This window comes from Sebastes fasciatus, chromosome 5 (genome assembly GCF_043250625.1).
Source record: "Sebastes fasciatus isolate fSebFas1 chromosome 5, fSebFas1.pri, whole genome shotgun sequence".
Classification (NCBI taxonomy): Eukaryota; Metazoa; Chordata; class Actinopteri; order Perciformes; family Sebastidae; genus Sebastes; species Sebastes fasciatus.
The window spans coordinates 15,149,937-15,175,098 of record NC_133799.1 but is presented as its reverse complement, the minus strand read 5'-3'; the positions used below and the strand labels follow the sequence as shown (position 1 = coordinate 15,175,098).

Sequence of the window (25,162 nt, the reverse complement as noted above, 5' to 3'; positions counted from 1 at the left end):
TTCACAGTCACACATTATTTGCTACTTAATCTGCTCTAGTTCTCCAACATAATTACCTGGAAACTATATGACTTGCATAGTTTTGGTTATACAATCATTTCATCCACTAATTGGACAACTGGGAACAACAACTAATCTGCTCTTCACATGCAGATATCACGCTCTTTCAGCCAAAACGTGTGCTGTACACAGTTTGCTTTCAGCATTTAATTAGGAAAATGCACAATATGTTACATAATACTATGCCAGCAGAGAGAACTATGTTACACAAAATTGAACTAAAAAAGAATTAAAGATACTGAGAAGTACCTTAAATAAATTTGCTATTATGCACCAATCCGACTTTATCAGTCCCGATATCGCTACGATACCTGGGTTTTGGGTATCGATCGATACCGAGTACCGATCTGATCCCAGTGTATAATTAATAAGCTGAATACTCACTGTGTGGAAGTGACATTATTTTATGTGTATTTTATGTATCAGGCCTGACTTAAACATTGCTTTCTTAACTTTTCTAAATGTGCCCTCCTTGTGGCGCTCGTCAGCACTAGAAGAGGCACCGGAGGGCTGGGTCAATATGTATATCACCATATACATATTGTATTTTTATATTTTATATTGTATTATCTTTTATATTTTTTATATTTATATTGCACTAGCTCTTTTTTTATTGTATTATCTTTTCATTAGCACCTATGGGATTGTCACATTCTAATTTCGTTGTACTACACAATGACAATAAAGGGCTTGAATCTTGAATCCTGAATCTTGAACTTAATTGAATAGATTGGACCCATTGTCACCGATGCCGATATTTGAGTTAGTATGGCCCGATATCCATCCGGTATCGGTTCATCCCTACTTGCTATTTGTTGTTTGCAGGACACAAAGTAAAATATGTGCTTTATAACTACAAAGTTACACTTCCAAACTAAATTTGTTTTAAACGTACGTTTTTGGACACTTTATGTGTGTTATGAAAATGCTCTGAAGTGTGAGATGAAATGTTCTTGTGTGCCTCCTTGTGGAGCGCGTCAGCACTGGAGGAGGCACCACCGGAGGGCTGGGTCACAGTTAGCAACCAGAGGAAGAGGAAGAGGAGCGCACTATAAGAAGAGAAGGAAACCTCGAAGAGCGTCAAAACATTTAGAGCACAGCAGCCGAGAGAGGAGGAGAGGAGAGAAGGAGACAGAGGCGAGGTGAGAGGAGGAGACATACTGGATTGAAGACTGATGATTTGTTTTGTTTATTTTCCCTGCAAGGACTGTAAAGGCTTGTATACTTGTCACCATCCAGCGGCACAGACGTCCTGGATGAGCGCAAAGTGTGAGCTTTCAGCACCTGAGGAGAGGACAGCTCCGCTCCGTGTCCTCCTCCAGAAACAAACTCCGCTCCAGCTTTTTCCTGTCAGTCTGACTGTCTGTCTGCTTCACAAGTCTGGAAGAAGTCTGATAAAGATCCGCTGACGGAGAGATCCGCGACTGACTGTGTGTCTCAATATGTACCAGGGGCATTTACAGGTAAGACACAGACTCTCTTTCTTTTGCTTGTTCATTTTCCTGTTTTAGTTGTGATAGAACATATTATGAAGTGATGTGAGCAGGACGCACTAGTTCATGTCAAGTAGAGATTTTACGCATGCAATGTGACATGTTTGGTGTTTTTGGAGAATGGGCAACAAAATGACCTCTTACCTCTAACTAAGGGACGTTTGCTCGGAAAAGCGGACAAAATGTGCTTAAAAGGATGAATAAGGAACTACTAATGCACCTTAGTCAGCTCCATTATAAACTACATTACGTCCACTGAAAAACAAACAGAGAGAGAGAGAGAGCTGCTGTAGCGCGACTATTGCACGTGCAGGCGCATGGCCAATGTAAACAGGAGGTTTAATGAGAGCAGCCTCCACACAAACCATTAGTTTCCTAACAACGTGCATGCTTATGCTCACGTGACGTCATGCACTTTGACGTCAGTTTTGCACACAGCAAACTACAGTACTAACTAAGGCACTTTGAGTTGCATCATGCATCTGGAGACTGAAACTCAACTCCAAAACAAATTGGGACAAGATGGTACAAAATGTTCAAAATATGACAAGATATCTGGTAGTATATATGTAACTGCTCTGCAGAGCTTCCAACACTGTGTACAATATAATCACAACCTTGTCATTTGAACAACAATGAGCTTATAGTGCAAAACAATAATATTAAATGAAAGGTGCTATTGATAACATTGATGACATTCAGCCAGGAGATGTCACACTTTGTTAGAAACCCTGTTAGAAGTGGAAACCAAACAGTCAGATGTCTTCCACAGAGATAAACAAAACATTCATTTTCGACCCGCCAACAAATGATTAATTCATAATCATAATAATTGTTCCGTGGAAAATAATTACTTTTATTCGGCACCTTTCTACAGCTCTGTGGATGTATTTAGGGATGCACTGATACCGATACCGGCTCGGATATCGGGCCAATACCGACTCAAATAGTTGGATCGGGTATCGGTGACAATGTGGCCGATCTACTCAATTCAATTCTATGTTTATATACTATATATACTGTATACATTATTTACTAGAAATTTTCACTTCACTTGAATCACATTCCTACCTCTAATTTTGAAGATATTTTACCAAGTTGCTGGTGTGCGATTTCTTATTTTAATAACAAATAACAATTCACATCATTTGTATCTATGTATTTATTTGTCACTTTTTGTTTCACAAAGTTAAGAAAGTAATGTTTAAGTCAAGCCTTACACATAAAAGAAGGATCCCAGTCACTTCCACACAGCGGGGCATACAGCTTATTAATCAAACACTGGTATCGGTACTCAGTATCGGCCGAGACCCAAAGCCCAGGTATAGCTAGCGGGATTGAAAAAGATGGATCGGTGCATCCTGAGATGTACATGTATTATTTCTTAAAACTTACTCATCTACATAAAAATGTTATCAATGAGACCTTTAATGCCTCTTCTGCGTGTTAGATGGGTGCATTGCTGGTTGACAGAGAAACCTCAGCTCCCAGACAACTGATTATGTAATAAAAGACCACTCCTGAGTCAGTACTCTGGAGCATTAAAGACCACAATTTAATATTTCATGATATATTACTCAAGCAGCGGTATTCATTGAAAATGCATGAAAAGGCGGTCGCCTTTTGTGTTTGTTAAGGGTCAATGAAAAAGCCTGTGATACTGAGTTAAGATATGTAAAAGTCACATAAAAGATTAAACATTTTATATTTTTAATCACAGTTTTCCATGTTTCATCCCATAATGTTTCAATTATCTCATACTTTATATGTTTTTCATCCCATGCATGCGAGTCATTACACACCGTGCAGAACTGAAACGGCTCCTTCTCGACCATTTGACAGGGCTAATTTAACAGCAAATGTCCAGTGAATGCAAAGCAGACGCTCTATCTGTCGGTAATGGATCTTTTGCCACGACACTAGCTTGTGTAACTGATGGATTTATCTTGATGTTGACGACACTTTCTCCTTGAAATTAAGTGTGCGGGTGCATATGAAATCAGACTGAATTTGTGAGTGACACAGCCGGAACTTTATCAGATAAGAGTAGAAATAACGTATTGATTGTGTGGGGATGGGTGGAGTTTGTTATATAAAGACAGCTACAGACAAATACATATACAAAATTTAAAGCTTTCTTATAAACATGGAACTCTTTCTTTTTAAAATAAATGCTCAGATGCTCTTTCTACTGTATTTCATGATTTAAATCTCATTGTGATGTTTGTGCAAAAGTTGTATTTTAAAAAAGACAAATTTAGGCGAGGCTGTATGCTGTCAGATTAAGGGAACTTTTTGAAGAGAAACAGATTTTCAAGAAAGGTTTTTCATATTTTATTTAAGTCAAAGTATATATTGCTGTAAAACATGGTAAAACATGACATGAATGTCAAGTACGCCAGCACTGGAAGCAGTTGGCTGTGGGAACAAGATAAGGATGTCCAATCTCATTTTTATTTGTTGACCCTCTCATTTCTCCCTGACCGGTGTGTCTATATGAATGGGTTAATGTGGCGGTATAATCCGTGGAGCGTAAGCCATTTCCATAACATGTTTGCATAATTGCTACATATCTGCACACAATGATACAATATTGGGTGGATCAAATATCTTGGCACGAGTTTCACAAACAATGCCAGATCTCTTCCTCATGGTTGACTGGTTGGGCTTCTGGTGCATGGGTAATATCAGAGGTTGGCAGTGCTGCTTGGCAGAAATACAACGCTGGGCTTGTGTCTTAAATTTCTCCAACGTTGTGTCTTAAAAGTCTCATAAATGTGTGTGAATAAATGTATTTATCAGAACTGATTTGTGTTGTGAAAAAAAAGTGTGTCCATTTTTGTGAGCAGAGCATCACCTTACTGTATCAAGTGTTGGAAAAGATTGATGCAGTCAAAGAAAAGCAATTGAGAGGTGTGGATGTCAGCCTCATTGCTCTTCCTGTGAAGGTGCAACTGAAGATGCTGCGAGGCGAGCTGATTCAGCACGGCTGCTCATCTTCATCAAACAAAAAAAAAGCTACAAGAGAGTCAATGTGCCGTATATTTCTGCTTTATGTACTACATATGAGAGAGACCTTGAGATTGTCTCCATCCATACTCCCTCAGATGGCACTTTCCCATCACAGTTTGACACTATAGATTGCAGAGTAATTGTGCATCGGTATTCATGTTTACAGTGAATCTAATTACGGCAGCGCTTGTACTGTATGTATAAAAGACACCCTGGATAAATGGAAGTGATGCTTCAAGGCCTTTGGATATTTGCTCTGCTAAGCATAACATGATTACATAATTTGATTACCATATCTCAAGTTCCCCGGGGAAGAAGTTGGACGGATGCTATCGTTGATCAGAAGTAGATCAAGTCTCAGTCGCTCACACCATCTTTTCATTAAGCTCCAGATTTATTTACACAGTTTGTTTTTTTCTGGGTGAAAGACTGTTTGTTTAGAGGTTGTCCTCCAGAACTCTGCAAGAGTAAGTAGGCCGCTGGTGCAATATAAAAACAGCTGAGTTGTTCAGAATCAGTTTTCTCTATTTTGCATTTTCTGTTCTGTTTTGCTGGTATGGATATTTGTGGCAACATTTGTGTTTTTGTTTTTTCCCCTCATTGTAAACCAAAGCCCTGAGTTCCCATTCTCCTAACCTGACTTCATAGGCAGGCTTGATACTGACACATTAAAATGCATTTAATTAGAATAATCAGATGCGTTTTATGAATTGCAAAATAACACCTTACAAGTCCTAATGACTTAAAATATTCCAATTAATGCTAAAAGAAAAATGAAGTAGTTTTTAATGGAGGAAAACTTCTTGAAGAGATGCAGATGCAGAATAATCAACCAACAGACAGTACAAATAGCACAGCAATCAACCAGTTGACAGTAGGGGTGTAGTAAAATATCCCTTGAGTATTGCCATATTATGTTTTGTGATACTGTATAGAGTCTCAAAAACACTGTTGATTTTAATTAATAGCTTACATGCAGGGATTCGTGGCAGACAATGGCTCAGATTGCACAAAAAGTAGTGCTATGATGTTTGATGTTACAGGGACTGTGATAAATCCAGATCTTAATTCTTGTGATTGCATAAAAAAGTACATTTTTTACTTCCGATTTTATACATATAGAGAGGCAAAGTCCTGCCCCTTCCAGTGTACCGCCGTGGGACTTTATGTCGGGAAAAATATGTTGTCAATGGCAAGAGACAGATATTTTTTTGATCCCATTTGAATTGCGCCATGAATCACACATATGATGTTTGTCAATTTAAAAGATTATTTTGTTAATACATTTGTTGTAAAACTGAAGTATACTGAAGTATAAGACTGTGAAAACACGGAATTCGAAATTCTATACACCCAAAAGTCGCCTAAGTGACGTCACTCTCGCTGAAGCTACGATGCTTGTGTGTTTCATACTAGGATGTACTGTACTCACACCAGCAACGGGTCTTGCTTGTTCTTTCGCTTCCTGGCCGATAAAAAGACCAGGAGTTGTTGGATAAAACAAATCAGGTAAGATATCGTTTCACCTGTGCGTGGAACATAGCTAAGATAGCTAGCTAGTATTGGTGACTTAAATTGTGCGAGACGAGAGATGTAGTTCACTGAGCGCATTCACCCAAAACTAAATGATGCTACGACAAACTTACGACAAGCTGTGACTTTCTTGACTGCAAAATTATTTTGTAAATTCACACACAATTGTAATTCAAAAATTATTTGTCTCTTGCCGTTGACTACCGTTCATATTTTTTCCGAAATAAGGTCCCATTGGGTCCACTGGCAGGGGAGGAACTTCGGCTCTCTATGGTGGTGTATTCTTTATATTATGACAATTTTCCTCAAATCTTTTTTTTTTTTTTTAAATTGCAATATATTGCCTTACTTACAGTATCGCAATACATCGCAATATATTGAATGGTAACCCCTGTATCATGATACATATTGTATCGCCAGATTCTCGCCAATACACAGCACTAGTTGACAGACAAGTCGACAAGGCGTCACAACACCAGCAGGAGTCTATGCAAGCATGCACCTCACACAATACAAGCAATCATCAATCATACTTGCTCAGTCGATCAGGCCGTCATTCGTGACCTCTGGTTTAAGCCTATTAAAGCTTCACTGTTGCACTAAGAGGTTTTCATCTTCATCAAGACTTCTCCCACAGCCAAGGTGGTCAGCTAACGGCATGACAAAGGGGTTCCAAACACTTTCTCCACAGAGACTGTTTCAAAGTCTCCTTGATTTAATGGACCATGGTCTTGATAAAGAGTGATTTAATAGGCCTGACTATTTCAGGAGCCAGGATAATGAGTGAAATCAGGTGGTATCCGGCTGGAACCAAAGCTCCACAGACACCACTGCTCTCCTTGTTGGAGATGTGTGGCAGGGAAGGAAACTAAATGTCCACAAGAAAAACACAGCTGAGTCCAAAACTGACCAGTCACTGTATTTTTGGAGAGTAGTTTCATGAAATTTGTGAGAAATGAGCTCTACTAAAATGTTAACTGCAGAAATAAATATAATTCCACATCAAAGGATAATTAGATGGAGAGCAGCCGACTAGAAACAGGCCATTGTGTAACAGTAAAGTTCCTCTGGACGGTGTGTTTGTGGCTTTGAGCTTAGTGAAGTTTAATATTTTTGTCTTCAAATTTGACAACTTGGATTTAATTCACAACAAAATGTCAGAAAATGTTAAACTGAAAAGAAATTAATTTTTCAGCCTTCTTACTCAAATAGTAACAAACTCTTACATTAAAGAAGCTAGTTGCTTACACATTTCCATTTAAAGTTTACATAATCGTGGTACAGGAATTAAGGATATTATTAATGTACATGCTCAGTGCACATTATCTAAGTTTGTGCTTGTGCCACACAATTTTGCGATAGTTTTACTGTAGATTTAAATTTAAATATTCATTTGAAAGCTGTGTTTGGAGGATATTAAATAACCTCACACCGAAAGCACAAGTTTGATGTTGCACAGAATAACGCCAAATGCACACCAGGCAGCTGTGAAGTGCGGCTCGCCACAATAATAATTTTTTTCTGCGTCAGGGAGGCGCATTCATGTGTTTCAGGTGGGAAGAAATTCTTTGTAACATAGGTTAACATGTCACAGATCTGTTTACTGATTGACTGTGAGTCCTCTCCGGCCACACTTTTATATCTTTTCCCAACTTTTGGTTTGGCCGCTGAGCTCGGGAGCAGCGGCCGAGCTTATCATAGACATTGCATGGCTTCTCGCCACAGGCCGCACTTCACCGTTGCTCTGGTTTGAATTCGGCGTGAGGCCATTATTTCCAATGGAGAGAGCGACGCGCATTACACTGAGTTCAGCTTTGACCCCAAATACATTAACCTTCACAATGAGCGTCCAATGGGATTCTGGTATTGACAAGAGGCGGTAGTTATGACGGCAACATTTACTGTAGAGAAGAGTGATGGAAAGGTTCATTTGTGCATCTCTGAATAAAGTTATGTACTAGAACTAAAAACTAAAAACTCTCAAGCATGGCGGAAAAGTACGGGGGATACCAGGTTAGAAAATTAATATTGTGATCATCACCGTCATTTACGTTGAGATGTAATCTGTGGCATCCTTGCTTTCTGCTTTGGAAAGTTATGTGCTGCTTTACATTTTGCAGTCTGTTTGCTCTTAAGAAATATGGACTGAAAGCAGCATTAGAGTTACCTTCTCTCCCGCCGTCTTTTTTTTATGTCTCTTCTATGCACGCAATGTACTCCTTATGCTTACGAATAAAGAAACAATTGTTAAAAGACAGTAAAGTTTCCTGAATAAAACAACATAAAGGATTTGCATTGTGCCATTGTGCTCACCAAGGCAGCTGGCATCAAGTCCTCAGTCACTGGTGACAGTGAGGCGGCATAATGGGAATCTCTCCTTCTCCCTGGTTGGGTAGTTAAGGCTCTATAGAGACCCTGAGCAGCTTGTGGAGCTCGTAAAGCGGACTAGAGGTAGACTAAGAGGGATTCAAGCATACATCAGCAGCAGTTGTCCTATAAGCTGATTGAGGGGTTGTTGTTCTTGCTCACAGAGCACAGGTATTTGGTCATTTTGCCTTTCACTGTCATCTTCGCTCTCCTAACACTCACCCATCCATCCTATAAAATCATTAGAAAAGGAAAAAAAATAACACAGGGGACGGATGTGGGTGTGAATGATGAAAGGGGATATGAGAGATGGGGAAGAAGAATGTGGAAGGAGGAGAAAAAAAAATCATACATCATTGTCATGGTGCTTAAACAAAGTCAGTCTGTTTATTTTATGTTTATGTTTATTTAATGTACGCTTTAATCAAGTCCCTAATCTGTCCCTCAGAATCGTCATTTATATGATGGATTCCTACTGAGCTGATGAGACAAAATCAGGACCTCCTGTGTCTCCATCATACATTGTGCCTCATTTCATTATAATCAAAGTTTGACAGTAGGAGTGTGTGTCTTTGTGCAGGTATGTGTGTGAGATGTAGTGTCGATCACTGTTCCCTGTTTGAGAAACTAATCCGTGGTTAAAATCCTGATATAACACTGACAAAAAAGACTCAAAATCCAGAGCTGTGATGAGATTGAAATGATGAGATCGGGCTTCTTGAGGATTCATGTCTCGTCGTCTTGCGCCTCGCAAAGCTGACTGTCAGAAATGTGAACCTGTCAGGAAATAATAAAGTCGCGTTTTTAGACTTCTTTACATCTTCAGATACTTTTTGACAAGGATTCATGAACCCAAAGTGAAACATTTATTCATTAAAGTGAAGTGAAAACAAAATATTTTTCACTAAAAGTTTGATGCTGTGGTCTAATCTTCACAATCTATGAAATAAAGTATGATCTGCTGTAGAGTGCTGCAGGAATGAGTCCTAAAATAATAATAGATAATATAAGGTGATGCAGAAATGGCGATAAAATTGTCAGAAACGTTCATTTATGCTCAAATTCGATTTATAGGCTATTGAGAATTGTGTCGCAATGGTTCGTCATTTTTAAAAAGTGGGTCCCCAGAAAAAAACTTAGCAAAACACTGTTCTACAATACACAGAGGGGTTTGCTGAAACGTTATTTTCATATTTTTTATAAAACATATAATATATTTTCTATTCTATTTATACTTTTTTTTCTTTGTTTCATTCATATATGATGTTTCAAACAGTACAGATACCAGAGGTGGATCGTGTTACAGATGTGTAGCTGTTTGCAACTAGACACTCCCATCCCTGCTTGAAAGATAAATAATGGCATCATACTGTATGTCAGACTTGTGCTTCTGATTTTATGCTCAAAGAAACGTTTGACAGAAAGGGTGACAGAGGATAAGTGTCTACACCAGCTCATAAGCCTTACACAATATTACGAGTCTCAAACTGAATGCCGTGGGACCGACTTGGCCTGAACACACACACATGCACACACCAATGTCAACACTGTATCAGGCTTCCTCAAACAAGACGCCTGTATCTGGGAAGGGATATAATCAATGTGAAGCACCCAAATTCACAGCTTCACGGCACTGCATCATCCTCTCTGTTGGTAGATTTCCTCTGGGTATCTCTGTGCTCCAAGTCAGTTAACACGGCAGCCCCACATGGAGAGTCCCCTGAGCTACTGTACTAAGCCACATTTTTCCTCCCACAAAAGTAGGACAAGCCCCAGCATCTTTGTTACTGGGAGCAGAGGGCTGTGCAGAAGAATGGGTAGCCCATCCATCTCTCTCGCCCAACCCATTCATAACAGTCATCTCCAACTGGGAATTAATTTGCTCCAGAAACCATACGTCTCCGCGCCGGAGTGGAGAGAGCATGTGTTTGGTCCTCCGGGGAGATATGAGCTATCATGGATGATAAACAAATATGCACTTCACTGTGGCAGATGTGAACACGATTTTCACTTCCCAGTGATGAGTTTGCACCGCACCTCCTCTTTTGAGGTGCTAAATACGCAGATTGTCCTCTACGTCTGTGACTCTGCATCAGACAGTGGTACTAATTTAACTGAAAAAGATTATTCGGCTGTGTTTCTTCTTGAACTGTACTGTACTATGCTACTTCCATTACTACTAATTCGGGATGTCACGATACCAGAATTAGTACTCAATACCAGTGAAATTCCACGATTCTCGATACCAATTCGATACCACGGTAAAAACAAAAGTAAAACAGTAAATTCCATGTTCTTCAACATTTATTACTGTTTGCATTCTGGGTTTTGTTATGAAGTTAAACAAGACATAATTCCTTCTCTATTATCTATTTTATATTGCTGTGAAAACAACTGGATTTATTCAAGTTTCTTGACAAAAACTGCATTTTGCAAGATTACATTTGAACACATCATGATAACGTTAGAATGTACCTTTGCCAAATAATCATTTTTACTGAATAGAGTCCGAACACATGATGTAATGTAAACCAACAGCACCTCCCATTAACTAGCTCTCGTCCTGCCCATTTCAACACAGTGTCAAACTATCGAATTCATGTTATTTTCTTCTGCCTAATCACTTTACGGTTAATACGGTTTAAACAAGCAGATAGACTCATGCATGTTATGTTTGGCTCTCTGTGCTTTTCAGAATACAGCAACTACAGTAAACTGGATCGTGAGAACAGATTCTCACATTAGAAGTGAGGTATATCCAAAGGCAGTCGCTACATGGGGAACACATGAAACGCTGCTCTCATCTTCATCGCGGTTCATTCTCATCACTGTTTTGCTGGGCGAACCCGTTTCTTCGCACCCCGAGCGAGAGATACTCATCTTTTTTTTTTTCTTACTCCCGACATCCTGCCTCTGGATTTCAACCTAACAACTCCGTCTTCACCCTCAGCCCTACACAACAGCTCTTCCTCTCTGAGTCGGCGATCTTGTTAGATAATAGCAGGCGAACGCTCGGCAAAAACCAAGGTCTGCAATGTTATCACACCAATTAGCGTGTACCCACAAATACCAATTACCTCCTTCTTATGATCACCACTAATGACAATTTCAACACTCTCCGTCACAGCCCTGTATTTACAACCGAGCACTACTCTGCAGCGTACAGCAGGGAAAAGCAAGCCGTATGCAGAGAACTCAAAAATAATCAAACGTAAATTGAAGCTGCTCTAATTTCCCTTAAATTAATTTCAAGAGCTTTTTGCCGCATTAACCAATAATTTGTCTCTCCAAAGCTCTCTTGTGTAAGGCTGGAGTGGAAATAGGAATCTTTGATGTTATTTGTACACGCTGAATGAAGGATGAAGTGTGGAGGATAATGATGCTGTGGCTGAAAAATGTGGCAATTTAACATTATTTACAAAGACAGGCGCAGAAATATGGAATTTGTTTAGTGTTTTGAGGCGGATGGATTTACAGCAGTTGCTCCTCTAAGTGAAGGAGTACAGGTTCAGCTATTCACTATCTCAAATCCAGTGTAGTATTTCAGTGTCTATGCACCGTAACTTTCTGCAGGAGTTTGTTGGAAGCGGGTGAGAGGGAATTGCCTTGCATTTCTATAAATACTTATGACACATGCAGTTAATGAATTCTCTGGCAGAAGTTGAGGGCTGAGCTGCAGAGCGGAGCGCAGAGAGGAGCTGGGTGCACAGATGGGATGTATGCAGAGTTCAAGGGTACACCAGCTGAGAGGACTAAAGGCAGGAAGGTTTCGTTAGCAGAGCGGGACCGACTCCTCACCTGGAGCGGTCCTGCAGGCCTCAATCTGACTCTGTCATGCCTGTTCATACACTATGCGTTTGTGTTTTCAAGATGCACATAAAGTACCTGCATGCTACTGTGTGCATCTGTATACCCGTGAGCATGCAGGCATGTTCACACAAGTGTAGGTAACGAGGCATGGCATGGATGTGTTATTCATTTTTCTCCACATGACAGGGGCTGTAGCAGCGTGCCAGAGAAGAGGTCGGAGGCTTTGCATCCCCATGACTTCCCTTCATACATGCAGGGAGTGAACAATGCTTCTTGACAGCCAAGTGAACGATGATATATGTGTTCAGATAATGCATGGGTCATCTCCTGAGGTCAATCTACCTGCTAAAATCACATTTGTATTCTATATGGAACAAGATTGAAATATGTTTCTTGCATAACGTTCGACACAGTTGTCTGATTTAATTGGTGCTGATTTATAGGTTTTGCAGAGTAATCCTGTCAGTGATATATGTTGCATTAGTTGGAAATATCTTGAGTAATGAGTGAGTGAGTCATAGACTGTATATAAGAAGTGGACGTTATCACTTTGATGTCACCCATTGGTTTGTGGACTGCCATTTTGAAGCCTCGAGTTCGGCATTTTGGCCGTCACCATCTTGTTTTTTTGCAACCAGAAGTGACATGAGAGGCCGGAACTAAGCACAACCGAACGCTGAATAAGACATTTTTAGGTGATCAAAAAGGTTATAATTAACTTGCATGAACTGAAAACGCACTGTGAAAGGGTTAAAGTTGTAAGACAGAAACACGGACAACTCCCAGACCGGACAATGCCGTGGTAGTGACCTGTCAATCACAAGGTAGCCACGCCCTAAAGCATACCCTGCTTTATGGTCTATTTGACTCTAAATGGGTCCATAATTTACTAAATGAACATCATGCTGTATTGAAGAAGACTTGAAACTAGCGATTGAGACCATAAACTCATGTTTACAATGTTTACTGAGGTAATAAATCAAGTGAGAAGTAGGATCATTTCCTCATAGACTTCTATACAATCAGACTTCTTTTTGCAACCAGAGGAGTCGCCCCCTGCTGGATATTAGAAAGAATGCAAGTTAAAGGCACTTCAGCTTTGGCTTCACTTTTCAGACCCGGAGGTTGCCGCCTGGAGTGAGTGAATGAGTGAGTTAAGCTTTATTTATTCAGTAAGTCTCATTGAGATTAATATCTCTTTAACGAGACAGACCTGAAAACAGATGAAAAAGTATGGCCAGATCATATATTGATATTGGGCAGATATATTTAAAGTTAAACTTTATTAGATTCGCCATATACAATACAGGTACATGCATGGAATTTGACCTCTGCATTTAACCCATCCTTAGGAGCAGTGGGCTGCTGTAAAGTGCCTGGGGAGCAACTTGGGGTTCAATGTCACACTTCAACATGCAGACAGTAAAAAAACGGTGTCCGCCAACCTTGCGGTTGAAGGGCCACCCGCTCCACCCACTGAGCTACACCCACCCTTTTGAGTCTCACTAGTGTTGAAAAGGGCACTATGAGGGCAAGAGTTTCACAACCATGTGGAGAGTGAGCGAGGGATATGAATGGGACTGAATATTCAGTGGGAACAACTACCTTGAAGAAGATAAACAAATGTTTCAATATGACGTGACATTTCGTTTGTTTGGAAAGAAATATGTTAAGGAATGCCGAAAAAAGCAAAACAGCAAAACAAAGATATATCTCACTATATGTCCTTGTTTAAAAAAGTACCTATTTATTTCTACAACCCTCGTCTCTTGTGGCAAGATGAACATTGTTTCATTGTATCTTCCAATTCATTGCTCTTTCAGAGTAATCCATCACTGACAGAGGCAATGAGAGAGTATAGGTGTTTCTGCTTGTCTGTGACTGTGTCTGTATCCCAAACAGAGGCATGTGTGTCAGTTAGGGGCTTGCTGACTCTGGGAATGACTATCTCAATTAATACAGATACCAGAGTTTGCTGCAATTTGGGGCTGTTCAAGCTTTCTATTGGTGTTTGTGTTGGATCATCACACACAGAGAAAGTGATTAGATTGATTAAGCTGAAAAGTCTCCCATGCCTCTTTCCCCTTCTTGACAGTGTGAAGAAATTCAGAGATGCCATATATAGTAAATCATGTCAAAACTGGGTATCTCCGTTTCTCAGGTCGTCATCACAACTGACCTTATTTCCTCAGGGGCCTTTTTGTCTAGACTGGACGGAAATTTTGAAAAGTGTACAGGATGTCTCAAAATACAAGTAGGCAATGTTCTACAAGGATTAAAGATAGAATATGTTATCGCTCTGCAAAAGTACCACAAAAAGTGAAATGGCATAGTAGGAAGGACATTGTGGCTGTACACATTTATGCTGGATTTATACTTCTGTGTTTTGGGTTTACGCAACACATTCTCACTCCCAACTTGTTATATACCGCCGCTTAGTCAGCGCCCCTTGGCATTGGAGACCGTCGCACGAGGTACCCCTCTTGCGTTACTTTTAGACGTGTCGAGGAGGACTGGGCCAATATACACATGCATAGTGTCCTTTAAAAATAGGTTTAGGCAACACAACCACTTAGGAAACGGTTGCGGTTGATGCTAACTTCACTGACTAACAACTCAGTGACATGACTCACAGCACTAACGATGCTAACAAGTCATGTTACTAACTACTGATGAGACAAAATAAGTCAGCGGTCACTTTTAATTTCGGGTCACAAACAGCGGTATCCGATGCCGAGGGGCATTTACCAAGCAACAGTGTTTGACAAGTTGGGAGTGAGAACGGGTTGGTTTACAGCGTACCTACTGGAGGCCGACCGATGGATTTTTAAAGACCATACGATAGTTTGGAGCAGGAAAAAGCTGATTGCCGATTAATCAGCCAATATCACCACATATATACACACACACTTGATACATTAAACTCTTAATGGAGCATCATGGCACTTTGACATCTGCATCTCTTTCTGCGAGGAGAGGACATTTTCTTTCATTAGAGAGTCACTGGTTCTGACTTCTGGACTGCCTGGGGAAAGTAATGAGTGAGGCCTTAAGAAAGTTCTCCCCACCTCTATAGACACTCTCATCAAGGTGAACTTGAGTGAGGCGCTTAACTCCCGTCTGCTCCAGAAGAGCTGCATAGTGACAAACAGTAGAGGACAATGGATATACTGTGAATCTCCCAGATGTGGATGTGTGTACTAGATTTAGGTAATACCCTTTCTTTGATGACACATACATTATTTCCACATTGTAGAGCTGAGCAGGTCACTTTGGCCACTCCGTACTGGCCAAACAAAGGCTGAGTCAAAAGGAGCTTGGCCTCCCATCACCGCGCATCATGACATCATCCAAGACTCGCTGGAACTCAAAATTACACATGCTGCAGAGGATGTATGAGCAGTGGCGTGCATTGAATGCGTATACCAGTGAGCATGTCACATCGGCTGTCAATCTGCTGCACAATGGGAAATCATGTCAAACCTGATTGAGACACTAGAACCACTTGAGGAAGTGACGCTGGAAATTGGCCACTCAGAGTCTTCTGCCTCATGTGTAATCCCCAGTGCATCTGTTCTGAAACTCATGCTGCAACCTCATCTTCACCAGGCATCAAAGCCTTGAGCAACTGTCCTTTATCCCCATCACTAGGGCAAAGCCTTCACTTCAGCAGAGGCACAACAATAATAAGCAAAATAATGGCTGAAAGAAGAAGCTGCACATGACATGGCAAAAACAGTGGAAGACACTGGTAAAGCAGAGTATCCAGCTAAAAGACAGTCCAGAACTGTCCCCCTCTAACTCTTGTGGACAGTCTGTATGCAAAACTTCTTGGAGCAGCTCACCACACAGTTGAAGCCCAGTCCAGCTTTGAAACTGAGCTGCAGTGTTACCTGAAAGAGCCAGTGGTTGAGAGGAATACCCCACTTTGGAGTGGTGGAAGAAAAATGAGGGGAGACTTTAAAGACTTGCTGCACTGGCCAGAAAATATCTCTGTACACCGTCCTCCACCGTCCCAAGTGAATAAAGTCAAAGATTGTTAATTTCCGTCAGTGTAAATTTTTTTGTGTGAGCCATTTTGATATAATAAAAAAACTCAAAATGTTCTTTTTGACATTATATACCATTATTTTGACATTTATTTATATACCGAGAGATAAATGAACAATTAACACAGCAACATAGGATTAGAACTTGTTGGGTAACTCATAATTTCATGCTAACAATACTACCATAAATGAAAGTCGCTGCCTGCTGTTTCAGCTCTCATTAATGCCCTGCAGGGTAAGAAAGTGACTTGGCTCAATCATGTAGTCCAGGAAACAAACGCACCAGTGCACACCATGAGCTGCACTTTGTACTGTACTGTAGAAGCCTCTGGATGGATGAATGGAAATAAACTTCCAGTAGAGATAATGAATCACGATCCACTTATATTTCTTGTCTGCTGAAAACTCTACTGTGATTCATCTCAGCGGATGCTTATGACAATCATCAAATAACGTATTAAATGTATTTTTGGAATTAATGCAAAGAAGTGAAGCACGATTCACTCAAGTTCATTTAGAGTTGAGACCTTACTAAATAAGATTTATCTTGTCCCAGCTTACAAAAGATAAGCAAGCTGTTGAGATAAGAGTTGCATGTCCACAGTACTTGAAGCAGGCAGCGGAGTATTTTCTCAGGCTTGGCACTGCTGTTTTGTTTCCAGCTCAAGTAGAGAGAAATCTATACAGTCCGATGTAAAGGTTAGAGAAAAGACTTGAGCTCAATTAGGTGCAGTCAGGCGGTGAAACACGGTTCTACTGAAGATACTCAAAATGACTTTCCTAAATTCACTATACAAGTGGTCTTTGGCCTCAGGCACGGCATCTCACGGAGGAATATTTTCAAAAACTTGATCCGCAACCTCATTTTAAAATAGAAAATAATGATCATTCACGTCATTTTGTAGTGGTCCTGCTTAATAAAGAAGAGCGCTTTAAATTAGAAGCGAATTCCGTCCGTCTCCTATCTCATCATTGCTCGAGGTTGGAAATGTCTCTTCATGAATTCAGATGACAAAGACCACTCAAGAGCGTAACCTTTCTACTTTCAACATTTCTCCATACCTACTCCTCTCCCTCACCTTATGCACCGCAAGAATGCTATCACGTCAATTAAAGCCTATCCTCCAGCTATCATATACCCCAGGGTCGTCAGACAGGCTGCCAGCCACAGAAAAGGTCAGTCACAGCTGTAACGATGGTGCAGGGAGAAATAGAGACACAGAGGATAGAAGAGTGTTGTTGCTGGGAATGACAGGAAGAACGAACACAAAACAACAGCAGGTCACATTAGTACGTACTTGTAAAATGTTGAAACTATCACAAAGTATGTTTCGACTTGGTTTTGTCTACCTTGTACCTTTAAATGATTATAGCGCAAATTGAACAAATGCTTTTCAAACAGATTTAAAGGGACTATTTGTTACTTTCAGAATTGATGCTTAACAGCGACACCTGTGGCCGTGAAGTCAACGAAAGTCAGCGTCGGGCTCGCGCTTACTCGCTCTAATGAGACCTGAACGAGCATCGCTCAACACAGTGAGGCGACACACGTCAGCTAAAAACACAATATCACTCTATATTTCACCTGCTTGGCAGTAATGTTAGCTGACCAGACGAAGGTCTCTCCATGAACATGATTTAGATATGATCCTAGTGTTGGCTTTTCTTGCCTCACCCTCCGGAGCTCCACATGGAGTTACGTTATCGCCTCCCTCGTGTGCCGCAGGGAGACACCGGCAACCGGAGCCTCTCCTCCGCTGCCTGCTTGCCGGCACCCGTTGTCTCCCTGCGGGCGCAGGAGGGAGGCGATTACGTAACTCCATGTGGAGCTCCGTCACCTCACAAGACACGGGAAACCTCTGTTGGTCTGGAGGAGCTGCAGCATTTATTTCTGCACAAACGTCCCCTGTACATTCACTAGATATTCTCAGAGCTAAACTAACTCTTCTGCAGTGTGTAGTGAGCGCGCGTTCACGTCTAGAGGTGGAGCAAGACAGCGAGGACGCGCGCGCTGTCTGAGTGAAGGAGAGCAGGCAGCGGAGACGAGGCTCCGGCCACATGCGAGGGCGCATATGCGAACGCGCATGTGTGCCGACCCGTTACATTTATACGCTTAAAAAGTTACAAACAGTCCCTTTAAGTAAAGTTACATTGGATGACTTAAACTTGATTGAGCTCAGGTAGTTTGTTAAGGGTTTGGGGCTAAAGAGCGATGTACTCACTTGCCCCAGAAAACTATTATTTTCCCAATTGATTAACCTGACAGTTTTTATTTTGCCAGGTCAATAAAATCTCAGAAATGAAGGAAAAGACCATCAGAATTTCCCAGAGCCCATGGTGAAGTTTTCATATATTTTTGCCTGACCAACAGAACAAAACAGAAAGTTTACTAGAAAAGAGGACAAAGAAAAGCAGCAAATATTAATATTTGAGTTAGCTGAATGCTAACATCAGCATGCTTACATGCTCACAATGACGATGTTAACATGTTGATGTTTATCAGGTAACATCCTCAAAGTAATCTCTGACGCTGTCGGAGTTACCTCCGGTACCGGGCATTTGATCATCTTAGTGCACACACTTTTTAATCCTTGGCCTTGGGGGAAGGTATCAAGTGTTTTCAAGTCAAAAGGCTCATGTCCAAGTGAAGTCAAGAGTCACTGGTGTTAAAGTCCAAGTCGAGTTGCAAGTCTGTTTTTATTTTGTCAAGTCGAGTCTTAAGTCATCAAATTTGTGACTCGAGTCCACACCTCTGGTTCTTCCAAAACCAAAAATGTCTACCCCATGGTGGCGCTGGAGGAAAACTCAGGCGATCAACAAAGTCAATAGGGTTCATCCCCTGGGCACCATGAATATCAGTAGAACATTTTACGGCAATTGATCAAATAGTTGTTGAGATATTTCAGTCTGGACCAAAGTGGTGGAACTACTGACCAACATTGCCATCTGTGCTACTAGCATGAGGAACACGATTTAAACAGGTATCAAAATTGTTCGACTAATCAATTAATTGACTAATCATTTCGAGTCTTGTTGCGTAACAATGTACGGAGTTAAGGGGAATGCATTCACTCATCTGCCATCCTGACATTCCTCCTTTCATCTGCATTATTTCAAAGTCTAAAATGTCTCCTCTCTCAGTTTGTTTGCACAGATCCTGTAACTTGTATTTGAAGATGCAGCTCAATCCTGCAGATTCATTAACTCCAATCCACCCTTCTCATAACAAAATCCATGCAAAGATATTGCTCCTCATATCCATGACAGACAGCAGTGAATGGATATTGTAAATTCAAATTAGCAACTCAGAGGTATCCAGAGAGACGTGCATAATATAAGTAAAAACACCAGCAGGTTCCGGCTCCATCAATCCCGTTGGAGCATTAGCATCATCTTTTTTGTTAATGTAAATCAGTCTGTTGTGCACAACAGAGGATGCTTTGAAGAGCGAGATAATGCGTGGTATTTTCACTGCGCTGTTGGCAGCCTCTTTTATGGCCAACAGCTTTAACTCCAATAACAGACTGAGACTGTAAGAGAAAAATCATATATTGGAGCTCTCAGAGACGAGATGGTTGCCTCTTCACAGCATGCTCATTATAACAGTTTGTTCCTCTCTGCATTCATTTGCTGCACAAAGTTTTCAAAAGGCAGCCAGACAGAGCGGAGCTGGCAACTCTCCAGCCTGGCAGAGAGGGTAAGAGACGGTAACAAACTAAGCTGTATGACGTGATTATGTGTGCCTCACAGACCCTTGTGTAATCAGAACCGCTGCCCACATCTAATCTTGTGTGAAGAGCACCCTCCCTCCCCACAACACACACACACACACACACAACCATCAGCTCATTCTAGTAAAGTCCAGTAAAGAAATTGTCCTTTTCTGATGAACTCCTCATCGTGGTGATTTCAGCTGGAAGTCTGACATTTATATGAGGAAAGCTACAACAGCAGCATCCGTGCCTCATCAGAAATAACCACTCGAGTCTACTTGAGTGACCTAATACGAGAAAATCATCATACTAAATATATTCTCGGCATTGATGAAGGCAGCTCTCTACGCTGATTGGTAGGTCACGATGTTTCCAGTCTGTTATTATCAAAAGCGTCGTGGTTAAGGGGTTCTAAGCCAAATCAAGCAGGTCTCATGACTGGTGATTGATGAAGTAATGGCACCAACAACTCAATGTCAAAAATAAAAAAACTGAAAAGAGCTGTTTTGGTCTTCAGTTTTAAAAAATAGGAACCTTAGTTGGCTACACACCTGGATGCTATATAGACCCTTGTACAGCTGATGTAGTCAAAATTATGCGCATTCATTTTGGAAACAGAAGTGGCGTTTCGCCTAGGTGTGTAAGAAAATACCGATACACATGAGCATCGAGATATTTAGTGTTGTGACATAATATAATCTTAATATAGGCTACTCATCTGTGTTTATTAGGCTATCTACGCTAACCGTTTACAGAAGTTATTACGAGCAACCACGGATGCATTCGGCTGAAAGCAGTGCTAAACGCAGTTAGCAGACATGGACTCGCCACCAGAGTAATGGCGGCGCCGCTAGATGGCAGAACACACAAAGCGGTCGCCGGATTCGTCTATACACGGCCACAGATAACGTAGTTGTATGACATGTATGCTCGTAATTTCTCGCTGGTGTGACGTTACACGCTAGGTTTCTCCACCAAATACATGTATATATACGTGTATATATCTGGCCACTGAATATTGGGGCCAATGTCTTCCACTATTTCACCAATAGCACAAGGATCTGGAAAGTCAATTTGTTTAGGGTTGAATTTGCGATCTTTGGTGGTTAATGCCCTTGCATAGCTTGACGAGCTATTAGACTTCGCTGTACTTCCGTTGCCAAACTGCGTGCGCACATTTACTTACATCAGCATTGTTTGCAAACTGTTAAAGGGTCTATTGTGGAATTTGAGATCTGCTGATCGATGCTCGGGCACAAAGCCAGTCTCTGCCTCAAACTTGTGGATGTTGTGTTGAGGAATCCCTGCCTCGTGTCCTCACTAAATATCTGTTTCCATGCAGAAAACATCCTTCTCCCTCATTCATGAAGGCATCTAATAATTACAGATTACCAAGTAAACCGACGCGTGCGTTTGGTTAGAGGACATCCTTTGACGTCACGATCCTACTCTGTTTAAGCCACCGAATAGGAAGGACTTGGCATAGCAACTTGATGTTATCACTCCTTTGTACAAAGCTATGAAGCGGCTCAGTATGTCGATTTGATGCTCTTGGATTTTAATGTACAAGCACTTCCCAGCATAAAGGGGAAAATGGAAGGGCATCTGTATGTGTGTTTGCCAAAGGGTGAGATTATAATAGATTATCCTAATTACATGTGATGCTAATGGGGTGCTTTGTGCTAATTCATTGTTTGATGATGAATGAAACTAGCGCTATCTTGGCTTGCTGGTGTGACGGGCTGCTGCTTAGTTTTAAAAGGAGTAATCGTCAAAGACAAACGTCTTGATGAGAGAGGCAAAAAGGCACACAGTGTCTAAATCTGCCTTAAAAGCTGACAGGACAACAGCAAATGAAACCCAGTGAGCCAGTATGCAGAGAATTAGAAATAACTGGCAATAAAACTGCCATCAGTATCTCACCTTGCGCAGCTGCTCTGCATGAATGACCATGGTCGCCTCAAAATCTGTTTTTGTGATGCCCGGCTTAGTGCTAGCAGTCATATCGGGACATCAGTCTTCCTCTGATAAAGGGCTCAGGGGGGAAAATCCAGCCTGGTCTGACTTTTGCCAAAAGATAGAAGACGTAACACTGGCACTGCTTTTCGATTCCTCCTTTACTCTGCAATAAATGGCGTCAGGCCACAGTGACCCTTGATCAGAGTTTGATTTACTGTCACAAATTTCAAAAGGGATTAACTGCAGATTTTAAATAAAGACTCTTAAAACATTTAATCAGAAAGAGTGAGATGCCAAGACTGGACGGTGACACATCACCTCTACGTTTTGGCTTCGTGGTAGACAGAGATTCATGGCTGTGTATTGCACTTCGGGATAGTCAGTGATGTCTTGCCATGTTGAGTTAGATGGCATCCTGCCTCCATTGAGATCAATGGTGCTGTGAGAGGACATTTATCTGGATCATGGATTCCTTGTGATTGTGGCGAACGGGTAATGAGCTGCCTGTGGGCGTCTCCCTCTCTTTCTGTCTTTGTCACAGTTTCTCTTTATCACACACAGGTGCACCAATACTAATATGCACACCTTCCCAGCCTCAAACACACACACACACACTCAAGCATCCACACACAGATATACTGATAGAGAAGAAATCCCTGCCTATTATAAAGCATTCTCACAATAGAGAACCATACATAACAGCTGGCAGTTCCCATTTAAGGTATCCTCCTCTCTATAGCTCATACTTCAGTTTGATAGATTCGTACTATTACAATATGATGCTCACAATAGAGCCATTAGATGGTTGACTGCACCCTTTCTTAAACTGAAATGACTTTGCATGCCTTGCAGGTTACAGCGTCATTGTAAGAAACTTCACAAATTCATTCAGCTCATTGTGTCCAGAGACACAAGCGTTAACAGACAAGCAGCTCTTCATTCAAAAACCTGAAATTTTCCACTTTAAAGAGGATTTGAGGTCGTTCACTTCTCTCAGTTGAACAGCTCGCATTGGACTGGCTGAACTTGTCCAGTAAATGCTTTTAAAACATCAGCAACCACAAATGATTTGCTAAGTGCACGAGGGCTGCTTAATGGTCCCTCTGGATGTGCCTTTACATTAAGTTTGCATAATGTTTGAGGCTTTGGCTTCTTCTTGGAACTTAATAATTATAAACTAAGTAATTATAACTCCTAAAAGTTTCTAAGCTGATGGACAGCAGTGTTGTTCCTCTCGGAATTAGGGAGATATTTTCCTCCCATGAAACCTCATATTCAGCTCAGTTCATGACATAAAGTGAGTATATTACTGTATATGTTAAATAAATGTTAACTAATGATGTTGCTCAAACATAAGGCGCTGCTAAAAACAGAAACCTTGTCCAACAGTGACTTTCAATAACGTGGAACAGGGCTTCGCCTTGCTGCTCCGTCGGTCACCACTGGGAGCCAACATCGACACCACGCTGCTGGAGGCCCAGGCCGTATTGCTGGGCACGCTGGAGGGAAGGGAGACACTGGAGAACCAGAGCTAGGACTGCAGGGACCGCCAAAATCAACACAAAATGAAAGTTCCTCGTAGTAACCGTGACTATATACAACGTAAAGCTTTGTATATACTTGTGAGCGACACCGTGGCGCAAGCCTCCGTAGATGACACGCGTTCTATGAGCATGCACAGAGGTGTTCATGCTCTGCGCGTTGCTATATGCAATATGCTCCAAAACGCCGGGTGGCATAGAAACAAAATAGTATGTGGATAAGCAAGAAGTCAACAAATGTTATCAGAAGAATGATCTCTCATGTTCTTCCACAGCCTGCGGCAAAAAGCTTCTTCTTTCCCCAGTGTGTTGCCTATTTGTTTCCAAGAATTTAATGACATTTGACTGTCCCTGTGATCTCTAAATGAACAGTCGTAGAGATGTCTGTACAGGCGAACCACCTTCAGAGGTGCCAACTTCACTACAGCGACCATGAACCCACCTTAATGAGTCTATGACGATTGTGACAATAATATAATGTGACTCACATAGTAATGTTACCTTTGAACAGACTTAGCATATCTAAGTAGGCCTGCATGTATAACCCAACAGGAAAGGGGAAACTTGACCGAGGTTCCTCTTGCTCAACTGTTATTGGAGCACAGAGCAAAAGGGGGCGGGACTTAGGAAGGGTCAGCTGTATTAAAAAAAAAAAGAGGTTGCAAAGCTGATGCTGGCAGTCTGAGGTGTAATTCTGCCTTGTGTTTTAACTAATAGCTTTTTAAAATGTTTGCCTAATCACTTGGATCTGTCTGTGCACTGGAAGCCCAAAAAGCTTCCTGGCTCAGTTTTACTGATAACAGTATCGGCCCAAATAGGCGCTGGTCCAGATAGTGTTCTTTGGACAAAATGTCTCACTGGAATAAACTGTCACTTCACTTCAGAGTACAATTACTTACAGTGCAAAGAAATGCCACAGCTTGAAATTAAAAGAGGATTTTTTGAAGCTACCAAATTAGAGAAATTATTCAATAAATCTTGTGAAAATTAAACAAAAAAATTAAAGCATGTCATGCTGGAATAAATCCTCCGTGAATGAGCAATGCATGATTGCTTTACTGTCATATCCTCAAGTAGTCAGATCTTTTTCATGATATGTAAATGGGTGCATCTGAAGAGCATTCATTTCCTCTCACAGCATGGGTGAGCATCCTCAAACAATAAGCCATTACTGGCAGCCTATCTTGTTTGCGCAGCAGGACCTCGATCCATTCCAGTGAAGGAGCGGTGAACGAGAGGCAGGCTGGGTGACAGCAGGGAGGTGGGGTTGGGTGTCAGAGTGTGACACCGTACTAATCAGGGTGAGGGAGTAACAGAGGACCTACACTTGACCTGGGATTGCTTGTTAACGCATAAACACTGAAAGCCTGACTCCTGCCTTTTATTCATTTGTTTTTGATATGAATCAAATTCGACCAGGGTGTACAAGCATTACATCTTACTTGACAACTTTTTGGCTCTAATGGAGAGCATTGGAGGTTGATTTCTGGATTGTTCGTTGGCCTTTTGGACTGTAATCAGTGAGCCACACATACTGGCAAGCAGGAAATAACTTGCTCCGTACCCTCAACAAGGATATCGATTGGATTTTTATCAGAACTGACTGGTATGTAAGAAAATGTCTA

The 25,162-nt window shown here is 41.2% G+C and overlaps 1 protein-coding gene across 3 annotated transcripts in view; it reads left to right on the top strand.

The window, feature by feature from the left end:
- The first annotated feature begins 1,076 nt into the window (after positions 1 to 1,076).
- The window catches only part of pex5la (peroxisomal biogenesis factor 5-like a), a 108,583-nt gene continuing 84,497 nt past the window's right edge, over positions 1,077 to 25,162 (top strand). For all 3 annotated transcript variants that reach the window (XM_074635248.1, XM_074635247.1, XM_074635246.1), the window contains exon 1: positions 1,077 to 1,523. In XM_074635248.1, coding sequence (XP_074491349.1) covers positions 1,503 to 1,523 — 21 coding nt within the window. In that variant the 5' untranslated portion in view covers positions 1,077 to 1,502. The remainder of the gene's footprint in view (positions 1,524 to 25,162) is intronic.